Source organism: Eublepharis macularius, chromosome 6 (assembly GCF_028583425.1).
Source record: "Eublepharis macularius isolate TG4126 chromosome 6, MPM_Emac_v1.0, whole genome shotgun sequence".
NCBI lineage: Eukaryota > Metazoa > Chordata > Lepidosauria > Squamata > Eublepharidae > Eublepharis > Eublepharis macularius.
In genome coordinates, this window is record NC_072795.1 from 99,052,857 (window position 1) to 99,068,420 (window position 15,564).

General features: G+C 41.3%; 1 protein-coding gene across 1 annotated transcript in view; it reads left to right on the forward strand.

Moving 5' to 3' along the window:
• The window catches only part of ADGRA1 (adhesion G protein-coupled receptor A1), a 519,857-nt gene that overhangs the window by 220,006 nt on the left and 284,287 nt on the right, over nt 1-15,564 (forward strand). Inside the window, exons 8-10 of the mRNA XM_054983221.1 lie at nt 1,370-1,534; nt 10,889-11,087; nt 11,823-11,972. Coding sequence (XP_054839196.1) covers nt 1,370-1,534; nt 10,889-11,087; nt 11,823-11,972 — 514 coding nt within the window. The remainder of the gene's footprint in view (nt 1-1,369; nt 1,535-10,888; nt 11,088-11,822; nt 11,973-15,564) is intronic.

Genomic DNA, 15,564 nt, shown 5'->3' on the forward strand with positions numbered 1-15,564 from the left:
ACAGAAGTCAAGAAGATGAATATATAAACCTCCATCGATCAAATCTAACACATTTTCTCATGGATACATTTAATTTAATGGCATTAACAACAGTCATACCTCAAACTCTGATGAATGAATGCAAGTGAGTTAGGTAGGAGGGACTTCTTATGCAAGGGTTAAACAGCACAATGCCTCACTAAGAACAAAGGCATGTTGGGATACTACTTCCAAAAGCACACATTTCCCACCCTTGCAAGTTAAGGGCTGCAGCCAAGTAGATTAAACTCTGAGTTATATTTAAGAGTTACAGCAGACAGAGAGCACTGCATCCTCATTATATTTACACGCATTGTAGATTTGTTTTGGCCCAAAACTATTACTGCAATTTTATGGAATGCTTTCTCTGGAGGATCAAAGCAATGCTCCATTAGTGATAGTGCACAGAGGTTGCCTACCACTATTTTGTCCAAAATAAATCATTGCAGTGTTGAAGGCTGTTGGATTCATCACTCCATTTGTCAGTAAACGGTTTCTTATATTGAATTTTAAAATATTTTTGCTTTACAAAAAGTCAAGTCAAGCAAGCAAGTTATATTATGTTAATGGTGTATCCCACAAAATAGGGCAAAGAATCAGGTAAATGTTCAACTTACTTAGAGGGCTGAATTTATTTTGTTTGAAAAGGGGGACTACAGTAAGAAGAAGAGGCTAAAAAGAATGGAAAGAAATCACCTTTCCCCATTCTTCTACTTGCAGTGCATCTTATTCATAAGGGTTTCATGGCCTTCAGACAAGTATTTGGGACAAGCAGCAGGCTGCTGGGAATAGGGAGGAAAAATCTGCTCTGCCAACTCCCTCCATGAGCTTGTTCCCAAGATCCAACTCTAAATTCTCATTATTTTTTTTCAAAATTCTGAGGAACCAATAATTCTCACAAAACTGTTTGGATCCCTTTGTTTAATTACCACAGCCTAACAAAGACATATGTGGAATTAAGACTAGCAAAGCCTAAGCATGATTCGCTTAAAATAGTTATTTTTAATGTTGGATAAATAGGATTGAATTGAATGGCAGGCTTGAGTTTCTGCCCATTGTACAATTGGATGAGTGACAGGACTGGGTGCCCAACATACTGCAATTTAAAAAATTCTGAAATCCATAGCTGACATTGTGGGCTGCACTGTGCATATCCAGAAACCTCTATAAACAGTCTTAAATCCATATTTTTATGCTTTGGAGTTTCTAAGACAGCAATTTGAATATAAATAAATATAAAGACCATGGAGAAATGGCACCTCTTGGAGGATTATAGGGATTTGTTCAATGAAGAGTTTTCAGCATGTTTAGGTTGTGGGAATTATTTTGTATACTTTTGATCTTCTTGTAGTGAACTTATCTTGTCCAGCATTGATACTGATTCAACAGGAATGTGGGAATGTATGGTCAACAACTCCTATGGAAGTATCTCCAAGCAAGTAGAAATTTTTGTATTGGAAACAGCTGCATCCTACTGCCCCGCTGAACGGATAATTAACAATAAAGGAGATTTCAGGTATGACTTGCTTCTTTCTAAAATTTACAAGTAGTGAAGGAGTACTGATCTTTGAAACCTATTGGGATCTTGCTTGCAGGCAGGTTTACTGTATGTATGCTGAGTTGCTCAGCAGCACTCCAGTGGCTAGTAGGAGAAAAAAAAAACTCTATCACTGTCCGTGTGACATCATTTCCAGGAAAAAAAACAGACAGGTGGCCATCAGTGCAGCATGACATTACTTCTGGGGAAAATCCTGAAGTGATGCCATGCCTTTTTAGGATTTGCCAAAACCTCTAGAGAAAACCATAGAGTTTTCCTAGAGAGGACTGACACGGGCAGTCCAGAAGTAACAGCAGTCCTCTCTATGAATTGCTCAAACATATGGTTTTACCCAAGAGTTTCTGGCAAATCCTAGAGAGGTGTGATATCACTTCTGTTTTTCCCCCAAAAGTATTGTCATGCCATCACCGATGGCTGCTCATCCATGCTCCCCTGCAAGTGTCTCACTGGTAGCCAGTCAACTGGGTATTTGGGCTGAACTGCCAGGCATGGCAGCCCTACCTGCAGGAGGATGTGGAATGCTCAGTTGTCCACTGTGACTGTTTTCCTCAGTCCTTTGTAGAAAAAATCTCTTGCATCCATAGTGACTTGAACACTACTTTAGTAGCGGCAGGATCAGTGATGCCAGGGTGGCAATCTGTGAGGTTGTTTGGGATACTTTTCAGTTTATTCAGTCTGAGGATGTGGACCCTTGAAGATGTGAGGCCTGCCACCTGCTTCTATAAGCCTTCCCCTTCCCGGCTACTGGGAGGAGAAAGCTTTCTCCTCCTCTGCTGGGAGGAGAAAGCTGGCTGACTGGGTCTGAGGAGTAGGTAATGATTCCTTGAGAGAGGGGGTGGTCACTCCTACCTTTAAACAGGTTGTGGTGCATCCTATACTAAAGAAGCCTTCATTGGACCTAGAAGATTTCAGTAACTATCAAAGTCTCAAATGTTCCATTCTTGAGCAAGGTGATTTGAATGGATGGTGGCTGGACAACTTCAATCACTCCTGGATGAAATGGATTGTTTAGATCCTTTCTAGTCTGGTTTCAGTATTGATTATGGGACTGGAAAAATCTTAGTTGCTCTGGTGGATGAGTGCAGACCGTTCATCACAGGAATGATACTGTCTCTGTAACCAACCCTTGACAGTAGCTTGGCTGCCACATTTTCGACCAATTGAAATTTCCAAATTGGCTGCTTTAGAGAGTTAACTCTATGGTATTATACCATTCTGAGGCCCCTCCCCTCCCCAAATCCTGCCCTTTCCAAACTGCTTTCAAATACAGTCCCACATACTGTACATTTCAGTGATCTAACTTGGATGTGATCAGCACATAGATCACTGTGGCCAGATCACATTTTTTAAGAACGGCTGTAGCTGGCGAACCAGACATAGCTGAAAAAAGGTTCTGTGTGCCATGGAAGAGACATGAGCCTCCAACTGTAGGCCAGGAGGCAATAGCACCCCCAAGCTATGATCCTGTTTCTTCAAGGGGAATGCAGCCTTCTCTGAGAGCCAAGCTACAAGTGATGCCTTACACAGGTTGGACACTTGTCAGCTTCCCTCAAGTTTTTATGGGAAATGTAGGCATCCTGGTTTTACAGCTTGGCTCTCCATTACAGCTGCAAGACCAGGATGCCTACATTTCCCATCAAAACTTGAGGGAAGCTGACAAGTGTCCAACCTGTGTCAGGCATCACTTGTAGCTCGGCTCTCAGACAGGCTGGCTCTGCAGTCCCTGAACAGCTTCTCCATTGACCATCAACACCTCAGTCTTGTCTGGACTGAGCTTCAGTTTATTGGTCCTCATTCATCCCACAAAACCTTACATGGAACAATTAACAACTACAGCCTATATTCTGTGCTTCCTCTAAAGTATTCAGGGTGGCTATCTCTTCCATTTTATTCTCTCAACAATCTTGTAAAGTAGATGTATTGTCGAAGGCTTTCACGGCCAGAGAACGATGGCTGTTGTGGGTTTTCCGGGCTGTATTGCCGTGGTCTTGGCATTGTAGTTCCTGACGTTTCGCCAGCAGCTGTGGCTGGCATCTTCAGAGGTGTAGCACCAAAAGACAGAGATCTCTCACTGTGCACTGAGAGATCTCTGTCTTTTGGTGCTACACCTCTGAAGATGCCAGCCACAGCTGCTGGCGAAACGTCAGGAACTACAATGCCAAGACCACGGCAATACAGCCCGGAAAACCCACAACAGCCTTGTAAAGTAGGTTAACACTCCCCCCTCAAAAAAAATTCCCCAAAGGGAGATTCTGGATTGGATCCTGCATATCTGTTTCCCTAATGGCCATACCTTTCTCTGGCACAAGAAACCTCCTGCGAGCACAAGAGGAGCTTTTGGTTCAGCAGAGAGCTTCTGGCAATGAAGGAAAGCACCGCCATTAGTAGAACATGTCCACAGGATCCAGCCCTCTTTTTCAAGCCAGCTGAACGCTAACATTTCATTGAATGGTTTTCATAGAAAAGAGATTCAGAGTGATCTAAAATCAATTTATGAATTTAAATAGCCAGCTTTTGATTAAAAGTACAATTGATTTTAAAATGGTAGCTTGCCACTTCCGGTAATGTATTAACTTTCATAAGTGATCTGCAGGAAGATGCCGATAAGGAATATTCATCCTTTGCAGGCTCTACAGTAATCACTTTCTATTATGTGAGTTGGCAAGCAGGGAACCATAGAATTGCTTGGTGCCTGTAGAGGGTAAGAACTGTAACATGAATGCATTTGGTCCCCCAAACAGGTGTCATATGTCTGTGTCTTGAATTTCTGGGTATCTCTTTTGGTAAACAGCTCTAATGATATGACACAAGCCCTCTGAACACACAGTACTATTGTTCTATTGATAGCCCAGTTGAAAGAAGCAAAAAAGCTGCTTATGACTAGGTAAATTATATTCCTGGTTCATTCTGCAAGCACCCTTAGGAGGCAGAATGGTACACAATGAGATTGAAACTCCCTCCCCCCCTTTTTGGGCGGGGGGCATAATGTTCATTTTTTAAAAGGGAGCCTTGGTACATCTAGTCTGGCAATCCTGATTCCAGCCGTGTTGTCCAGATGCTATTTGAGTGTTATCAATTTGCAATGGAAATGAAATTCTTTCCTCCTCTTGGTTTTATCCTTAAACAATGTAATTAACATTGCATTTGGGACTTCTTGCAAACTTTGAAAAAGTTTCACCATATTTAGTCAGCTGTCTGTATAAGAACACAATGAATCTTTCTGAGGGTAAAATAAAAATCTTTGTTTTTCTTAGAAAAGTTGAAGAAGTGACTGTTACTGAAGACTGTGTTTCTGTTCAGCACAGGAAGGTTCAACTTGAGTTGCTTTTTAATGAGTCACTTTTAAAATATATTAGATAAACTTGTACTGACTGCTGCGTAATGCAGCTTTCATTAAGAAACTCTTCACTCCCTTGCCAGTAAATGTCATTCTTTTCTTTATAAATAAAAGATATATAAATACTCAGCTAACGCCAAAGGCATTGTGCCATTTCCTTTTCTATAAATCAAAAGCATTGGAATTCACATTTCTGTCCTTATTGATCATCTTTCAGAAAGTCTGCACAAATTTATTTTAGGAACTTACATCAAAAGCATATTGAGTCCATAGATTCCTTTGGCATTTCAAAGTAATGAATTCAGAATTATAGCGAACATCTTTGCAACTAAAGTTAACATTAACACCTGAAGCTTTCTTGAAAGGTTTCTCTTCTCGGATGCAGCTTACATGCCAATAATTTATCATGAAAAGGTCTTTTTGGCTTTTGATATTACAGCAAATATGTAGAAAGCAAGATATAACCACCACAAAAGTAAAGCTTTAAAGAAGAACAGTTCATTTTAAAGTAAGGAAAAGCATTAAATGTAATGGAAAGGTTGAGCCTTTTGAGCTGACAAGCCCAGGTGGTATTTGTAATTGAAAGCTTGCTGTAATTTAAGCCTCAGTGAACAAAACCTATTAGACGGTGGAGGCTGGTTGGGAGTGGGGTTGGGTCCCCCCCCCCCCACTATGAGAATTTTTAAATTTTTTAACTTCAAATTGAGTCCCAGTGTTCTCAAATATTAAACTACTATATTTACTGAAAGGCTAGCTATGCTTGTTATCCTTTATAGTAACTTAAAATGTATGTCGTTGGTTTTAAAGATAAAATCAGTTGAACTTCTCAGTAAAGGATGTACTCCCTACGGTACTAGAATAATCTGCAGTACAGTAGTTAACTAGGGTTGCCAGGTCCTCTTAACCTCCCAGCAGGAAGGGCGGGGGGGACCTGGCACTTGTCTTGTGATTTTCTTCCTCATGCTCTCAGCAGGTGTGATGACATTACTTCCAATTTTGGCCCATGAAGGGTAGGAGCATACCTGCTGCCAGGCGCAATAACGTCACTTCCTCCTGGGCCCATTCCCCGAGGCCGCCTCCTTTCCTCCTGGGCCCATTCCCCGAGGCCTCCTTCTTGCCTCCTGGGCCCATTCCCCGAGGCCTTTCCCCCTGCAGGCCAGGTGAATGATGGTGAAGTGGGGGGCGGAAGCTGGAAGAGAAGGATTGTCCACCCCCACTGGAGGGCTGGCAGCACTGTAGTTCACTAAAAGGGACACTCAGCCTAGAAGCAAGACAGAACTGTCCTGTGGTTCCTTCTGCATTTATAATTACTTATAAAATTCTGCCCATGGTTCATATTGCATCCAAAAATGTTTTTCCCTCCGTGATCATATCAGAGGCCAGTCAGGTGCAGAAAATGAAGACTCCTGACAGTTTTGTTTAGAATTGAAAAGGCATAGCTGGCTTAGAGTCTGTCAGTTCATATTAAAATAGCATATTTTAAAAATATTTAAAACAATAACTTGGGGAAACAATGTCTTCTGCTTTAATGCTATGTAATGTCTGTTTTTTTCTGGGCTTGTTAGTACTATGTACTTTCTGGGTACTATACCACTTGATAGCCTTCTTTTCCTCTGAAGCCCTATAACAATGGGAGATTAAAACCAATGAAAGATTGGAAATATTCTGTGATGCTATAGCTTAGTTCCAGACCGAGGAGGTTAAACCTTTGTCTGAGCTGTGTTGCATTAGTCTTCTGGTGGGAGCTCACATCGCCTGGTGGAGTTGCTTCTTCATGCAAAATATTCTCTCTGTGTGAAAATATATACATCAGAGAAAAGCCTAGCCTTTTCTCTAAAATGGTTCTTATGCATAGGAAACTTTTTGTGAAAGAACATTTCAATCCAGGCCAAGAGCTGACAAATAAAAAGGTAATTATGTTAATTCGGTGTAAATACTGTCATATATTATCAAAACCAGGGCTTTTTAAATGAAAGTATTCACTGATACTGAGCACCTTTTGGGGGGCTCTCCCAGGTTTAGATGGGGAAACTGGTAGAAATTGATGCGGACTTATATATGAGTACTGGCACTTTTATAAAACAAAAAAGCACTGACCTAAGCCATGGTAGAACATGTTTCTGAGATATTAAAAGGAAGCTTGGTGTAGGAAACCAGCCCACAGTCCTCATGCTCCTGTTTGGGGGGGGGGGGATTGATAAAAACCCCTAACCCCAGATCCCAATGAAATATTAATATATTCTGTCCGTTCCAGCCTCATGGAATGTTTTAAAATGGGGATTGAGCAACTTTGGTTGCCACCCAAATATATTGTTACCGTATTTTATGATTGTAATGCTGTTTTAATACTAATTTATTTATTCATGTTGTAATCTGCTCTGAGCCTATTTATGGGGAGAACGGATAAAAAAATACAATTAATAATAATAATAAATAATAATGCACCAGGTTTCAATTTGGTTAAATTGCCTTCCTTTGGTCTCAGACAGAGAGGGGCAGGGGTAGAGCACCACCCTGTTCCACCTCACCTCCTCTATCACTAGTTCCTCCATTAAGCAGGGTTACCAGGGGCCCTAGGGACCAATGTGGAGATGCAGGAGACGGGGGTGGTATTACCACCCACGCTACCCATTGAGCTGGAAAATGATGTCCTTTTCCAGTGCAATGGAGGAGCCATTGGGCACTCTGAAGCCTGGTTAAGTAAAAGTTGCCCATTTGGAGCTGATTTTTAATTAATTGGGTTTCAGCATGACCCTCAGCTCCCCCATCATGCTGGAAAGTGGAGGAGCTGCAGGGCATGCTGAAGCTCAGTTCGGCAAAAAATCATGCATTTGGAGGTGATTTTTATTGAACTGGCTTCAGCGTGCCCCACAGCTCCCCCATTGCACCAGAAAATGATGTCATTTTCCAGCACAATGAGGGAGGAGCATGTGCATGTGCTCCCCTCCCCTGTACCAGCCAGATGAGTGAGGCCAGGGGCAGCAGGTGAGGACAGGGAGATGGCAAGCCTACTCTTAAGTCTTTTAAAGGCCCTATCCAGGCCTGAGATACGTCTAGTGGTCTCCCTCTACTCAGAAGCCCTATGGGGTATGGCAAAGTCTGTGAAGGCCAGCTGTCAGTGTCTGCCTAATACTTAAAAGGCCAGCAGCCATTGATCAGCTGACTGGTAAGATGATCTTTACAAGTTGCATCTGGGATCCCTCAGCGTGGTCGATTCCAGGATTGCAATGTTTGGTGGAGGCAGAATAAGGGAGAGTGTTGTTTCCATCCCCAACATGTAGCAATCTATAATTTACAATATAAAAACTACTCCTTACCTATTCATAACATAACATATTCAGAACATCTATTCATAACCTATCATGTTTCATGTAAACATTAAAGCCCAAACAGGCTGTATAATATAAAGACAAGCGTCCAGACTGACTCAACAATGCCCAGCCCAAACTCCTGGACATATAAACGTGAAATTTGGGGAGAACATTCCTTTCATGAAGTAAAGACTCACTAAGAAGGGATTTTAAGTAATTTATCTCCTAAGGGGGTAAAAAGGGGTAAAATGTGTTTTCACATAGGAATGTAGCTTCCCTGTGTGGCTGGCAGGCTGCTGCCTGCTTGCACCCCCACCCACTGTCAGCTCAGCCACTCTTCCCTGATTGGGCCAGCCTTTCAAGGTCATTTGCATATGCTGGCTGATTCGGGCTCACAACATTCCACACCTCATTCCCCCCTCCCCTACAGAGGTTATTTGCATATGCGGCCTGATTGGTCCTCACCCCCCCACACACATTCTAAACAGTATGCAGTTGTTATTGGGAGTCATTAAATATGTCCTGAGGTAAAAGGCACCTCCTAGTCTTCCCCGCAAAGTTCACTAGGGTTGCCAGTCTCCCTGTGGGGCCTGGCTTTCCTGTGTGGCTGGCAGGCTCCTGCCTGCTCGCGCCCCCATCTCCCTGATTGATCAGCTGTGGAACTCTGTTCTGAGGTAAAAATCAGGTAAAGAAAACTGCAGATAGTTGAAGAATGATAGTACAAGACTCCTGAATAGGGATAACACGCTTCACTTTATTCAAACATCTTTGTGAAGCTCGGGTACTATGCTATTATACTACAAAAAAAAAACAAACCAAAAAATGTTACATACCCATAAGTATTATAACTGGATTTAAAGTAGTTAAATACCGCAGTGAAGCACGGGTATCAAGCTAGTAAACAATAAACATAACCATGAACTCTCGGTTTTACCAGTTATGATGTCTGTCATAGGTTAACATTAATTCCTGCAGACTAAGCAATTAACAGTAAGAAAGACTGGGGAAGGCAATGGCAAAACACCCCATCTGCAAAGAAAACGTTGTGATGCGACATCCCCCCATGGGTCAGCAATGACTCGGTGCTTGCACAGGGGACTACCTTTACCTAATTACAGTAATTAACAGTGCCATACTGAACAGGTCTATTGTCAATCCTATTCAAGTTTATTCAGTGGAGTTTACTTCTAAGAAAGTGTTGTTGTGATTGCACTGTAAAGTTGCAATCATATGAATACTCACCTGAGAGTAAATTCCATTTAATACAATGGGACTTCGGACTAAACATGCATAGGATTGCATTGTAAATTTTATTTATTAATTTGCCAGTGAATCCATTTAAGATGTATAGGTTTTTTTTTTTAAAAAAAAGCACTGTAGTTCATGGTCCACAGTTTTAATTAAACCTCTATTAGCATATATTCTGTCAGTTTTATCCCTTTTCATCAACAGTGTGTATTTTCGCTTAGTGTTTTACTTCACTATTTTTTGGATCCTGCTTACAAATCGTTGAACAGTTGAAAGCTATGTGGGACTTATGAGCATAGACCAGGCACAGAGAATCACTTTATGGTTCTAAGTCAAAGCCGCTGATCTGATGTGCAGTGTGGATTAGGGGTGTGTGCTTCCAATTTCTAATTTTAATTTCATATCAGAATTTCAGGAGGGGCATGATTACCATCTTCGTAAAATATTGGGAGTATTCATTTCAAGAAATATCCTGAGTGAAAACAATAACCATGTCTTTGGAAAACAATAAATTTTGAAGCTCCCCACACAGAGACAGCAAGAGGAAGGAGAGAGGGAGGGAGAGAAAGCATACCCAGATCCTGGTGCATGGTGTTTCTGCCCTTTAAACTTTAAAAGAACAATTATTTTTAAGTGTGCTAGACCTGGCCTCCAGACTCTGAAGATCAGGTCTTTCCACAGAAAATAGTGGGCCTTTAAAGTTTAAAAGAAAGCAGCAACGTGGACCAACTGGGGTGTGTTGCCTCTTCCCAGCAGCTGCTGCCTCTGTGACTATTCCCAATTCCATTATTAGAAGTGGAAATATTGGCTTTGGGATCAGTTGTGGGGGCAGCTTTTCAGTGTGGGATTTGGCCAGTCCAATATCAGAAACATCAAGCATTTTATTGAGTCAGCAATATCTGACTGCAGACCCCTAGTATGGGTTCATTTAGAAGCAAGTTCACCAAGTTCCATGGATTTTAAAGGACCCAGAACATGGGCGAAAGAGATTAGGGATCTCTATCAGTCTGTTAACAGCAATGTGTATGTGCACACATGTACGTGCGCATGTGTGGGTGAGTGGGTGGGCAGCCAGAGTTTGGATTGGTGCTGTGAGAGAAGGGAAGACCCACTTCATTTCCCAAATAGAAACCAGGCTCCCCACACTATTGGTAGTTTTAAAGGGAAACATGAAGTTTCTTTTTAACCGTCTTTTCCCTTGAATGAATTAACTCTCTTCTTCTCTTCCCACATGGCTGCAATCTAAACTGAGGCTATGTGTGTGCATAGAATACCTTTAACAGACTGGCAGTCATCTGTGATTTGTTACCTCTGTTGTATCACTCAGCCTGTGTGGGATTGCAGAATTGATAAAGTATACTTTTTAATGATACAGTACATAATGTTGAGGCTGTTTCTTATTAATTTTGCTTCCAGATGGCCCAGGACTCTGGCAGGAGTAACTGCTTACCACTCATGTCTTCAGTATTCACTCAGTTCAGTTTCCCTTCTGAATGGAGCAGAAGAGCCAAAAGCATGGCGTAAGTGTAATCGCACTGGTCGGTGGGCTGAAGACAGCTATTCTGAATGTCCTTATTCTCAAGAAGCAACTCAAGTCCTTCATGGCTTTAGTCAGGTAAAATGATATGGCTGTTATGCTTAGAATGTACTGTAGATGTTGTATATCTCTGATCAGTACAGTGCACAGAAACCAAAGTTTGATTCTCTGTTGCCTAACGTACACAATGTTGAAAGGATGTGATCCGAAATATTCTGGAGTATACAACCTCTGCAAGTATTCTAGGTTTGAGCAAGAAAAGTCAAATTGCTTGTAACATAGATAGAAATGTGATATATATGCTGTTCTTTTTTACCTTTCAGCCATTTTAGTATAGTGATTAAGAGCGCGGGACTCTAATCTGGAGAACCAAGTTTGATTCCCCACTTGTCCAGTTGAAGCCAGCTGGGTGACCTTGGGTTAGTCACAGCTTCTAGGAGCTCTCTCAAGCCCACCCACTTCACAGGGTGATTGTTGTGGGGATAATAATAACATACTTTGTAAACCGCTCTGAGTGGGTGTTAAGTTGCCCTGAAGGGCGGTATATGAATCGAATGTTATTATTATATGATGATGATGATGATGATGATGATGATGATGATGTTAGAATGGTTACCTGGTGCTGAAGAAGGATGAGAGATGATCGTTAGTTATAGTGAAGAGAAAATTTGCTCCATGAAAAATTGGCTTTATTTGCTAGCGTAGCGTAGCTATATTCATCTAGAGGTCTGAATTCATTACAGTTAGATATAAAGTGTGGTTAAACCTTTAGCTGCATTTTATATGCAACAGTTCTTATTTATTTATTTTTAGATGCATCTTAATGCCACCAATGCACTTGAATTTTCACACCAGCTTGCTGCCTACACAAGAGATGCGGCCAACTTTGCAGATAAGATGGATGTTATCTACTTGGCTTACATGCTGGAAAAACTAGTAGCGTTTGTGGATGAAATCCAAAATGTAAGATAATTCTGATTAATGAATGAACATTCTTTTAATATTAAAACACACATATATACATCTACTGTCTGGTCTAAACATATAGAAGAATGCGATGATATAATTCCAAAATGGCAAAAGAGGCTGTACCACTTATAGGGAATTATTTACAGTAAGGGTTTTTACACAGGGAAATCATTGAAAATGTGACTCCCCTTCCACTTACAGTCTGCAATAGTACAGCATCTTTTGCCATTTTGGAATCTACTAACCCACAAGAACAACATTTCAGAGGGCTCAGTAAGCTGCAGTGGAAGAGGCAGTTGGCTGCTGCCCCCTCTTAAGAAAAGTGGACACAGGCCTTATCTGGTAATCCTTACAATGACCCTTTAAAGTATTCTTATCTCCAGGGTAAACAGCAATCTGAGACTGAGGAGCTGTGACTTGTCTAACCTAAGACTACCTGTAGGTTAAAATCAGTGGTGAGAGTGGATCCAGGGACATTTTAATTTTAACCGGCCGGCGGGGTGAAAATAGCCCGCGGCCGACTGCTCTCAGGCGGGGAGCAGGCAAAGAACGCTCAAGACCCTAGGGTGAGCTAGATCTCGGACGAGGGGGGGCTCTACACAACGAGTCTCCCCCCGATCCTTGAGGTCCCACCTTGCGACGGGTCGGCTATAATCTCTGCGGCAGTTTTGGGGCCAATTCGGCTGGCATAAGACCTACATACCCAAGCATCGATTGGGGGAAGAAGCTGAGAGGAGAACTTAAAATCGAAACAGCGATTACAACCCGAGAAAAGTGAAGAGAAGGTAAAGATCATTATCTTCTGAGACGGGACAGATTGATAAAAACAGAGAGAAAAAAAAGTAGATTTTTAAACTGCAACAGACTAGTGAAAAGGAGGGGAAGACTCGGCAGGAATCGAATTTAAAAAGAGACTAAGTTTAAAGAAGTTATTAAAGAAATGGGACTATTGTTTTGAATACCTGTGGCTTTGGAGCTGTGAGAAAAAGACACCATCGCGAGATCTGCTGTGGGAAGACGGGAGACAGGAAGTGCGTAATAACAATAGAGTGGCTGGAGAGAAGCGGCCCTTGCTGGAGGGCAGGAAGTAGGGAATCGCCATTTTTGAAAGGGGAAGGGTCGCGGCTTCAGCGGAAGAGGAAGTAGGCCATCTTGGATTACAAAATCATAGAGAAACCATAGAGAAAAGACGCCCGACATTTTGGACTCTTTAAAACTTAATTTCTATAAGAAGACCGGGACATTTAAAATAGAAAAACGTTAAATTTTACGCCACGGAGTTAAGGAAGAGAGCGGATTCGTGGGAGCGAGCTAAAGCAAGCCCCACGATGTCAAAAAAAGAGTGGCAATCGGCAATAGAAAACCTGGATAAAAACCTGGACAAAAAACTTTTAGATATGATTAAAGAACTTAAGGACACGAAATTGGAGCTGATAAAAGAGGTTAAAGAGGTTACACAGACAGTAAAATCGGAGCTGTCAGAAGTGAAAAAAGGTATGGAAACAATACGAAGTGAATTACAAGGAACGCAGCAGAGAGTTAAAACAGTAGAAGACGCGATGGAGAATTTAGCAGACACGCAACAAACAGAGATGAGATTGGTGAAGGGGAGAATGTCAGTTGCAGAAACTAAACATATGGAGAAGCAGCTACGTTTTCGTGGCTTGCCAGAAGTGGAAGGAAAGTCAGCGCAAGAACAGATGACTGAGGTGTTGGCTGAGTACCTGGGGAAGGAGGAGGAGGAAGTTGTGGCTATCCTAGATGTGGCATACCGTGTGAATTCGAGAATAGCAACCCAGAGGAAACTACCAAGAGATGTGATTGTGCAGTTTACAACACGAAATATGAAAGAGAGGATTGTGACAAAACAGTTTCAAGATCCATTGGAGATTGATGGCAAGACGATTATTATAATGAAGGAACTGCCCAGATCAGTGTTACTGGACCGGAAAAAATATAAAGTGCTAATTCAGATTTTGAAGGACATGAAAATCAGGTACAGATGGGAGTTACCGGAAGGAGTGTCCTTTGAGTTTGGAGGGGCCAAAAAACGCATCAGATCTGAGCGAGAGATGGAGCGATTTATTAAGGACAATGAAAAAGACTTACCAACAAGATCATGAGTATGGAGTGTAAAGTATTATCTTGGAATGTAAATGGACTAAACTCACCGAATAAGAGGAAAAATACTTTTCACTGGCTACTAAAACAAAAATGTGACATTGTTTGTTTGCAAGAGACCCATATTAGAAAGCAGGATGTAAAATATTTAAAATCTGGAAAATTGGGCAAAGAATATGTAGCGGCCTCCAACAAGAAAAAAAGAGGAGTGGTGTTGTACATAAAAGAGGAGCTACAGCCAAAATTTGTTATGAGAGATGTGGAAGCTAGATTTGTAGCAGTGGAATGTATTTGGAATTTAAAGAGAGTGTTGGTAGTCGGACTTTATGCACCTAACGGTGCAAAAGAAAGCTTCTTTGAGGATTTAAGGAAGCATTTAGACGATCTTGCATACGACCAGATAATTCTTGCTGGAGACTTCAATGGAGTGACAGACTTGGAACTAGACAAAAAGACTACAACGGCACAAAAGAAAAGAGGACTATTACCAAAGCTTTTTTTTGAGTTGATTCAACAAGAGACTCTTGAAGATGTATGGAGGAGAGAATATCCTAAAAGCAGACAGTTTACTTTTTATTCTGCAAGGCATTCTACATTATCAAGAATTGATATGATCTGGGCCTCAAAAGACTTAGCATTATGGACTAAGGAGGTAGAAATAATGCCTATGGTAGGCTCAGATCACAACCCAATTATGTGGAAATTTGGAAAAAAGAGAAAAAGGAAAGCATGGAGAATAAATGAGGACTTGTTACAGGAAAGAGAGAATATGGAAATACTGAGAAGAGAGACAAAGTTTTTTATACAATACAACGTGAATAAAGAAGTACCAACCAATAAAGTTTGGGATGCTTACAAGGCGGTTGTAAGGGGCATACTAATGGACTTAAATGGTAGAGCAAGAAAGAAGAAAGAGGAGAAAAGACAAGAGATTGAGGAGAAAATAAAAGCCAAAGAAATACAGCTAAAAAAGAGACCAGGGAAAAAGAAGGTATACCAGGAAATTAAAATACTTCAAGAACAGCTAACAGCAATGAGCAATAAAGAATTGGAGTGGAATCTCAAAAGACTGAATCAAAAAGCGTTTGAGGGTGCTAATAAACCTGGGAAGTACCTGGCATGGCAATTGAAGAAGAAAAGGGAAAAGAAGATAATAAATAAAATTTGCGAAGATAACAAAACGTATTTGGAGCAGGCTACCATTAGTAGAGCCTTTTATAAATTTTACGCTAAGCTGTATAATAAAAAAGAAGTAAACAAAGAATCAATAGCGTCATATTTGGAGAAAACCAAACTTCCAGAAATCTCGGAAGCTTGGAGAAATAAGTTGAATAGTGAAGTAACTGACAAGGAAATAAGTAAGGCAATACAATCTGCAAATCTAGGAAAGGCGCCAGGGCCAGATGGACTTACGGCTAAATTCTATAAGACAATGGCTAATGAACTGGCACCATTCCTAAAAGAG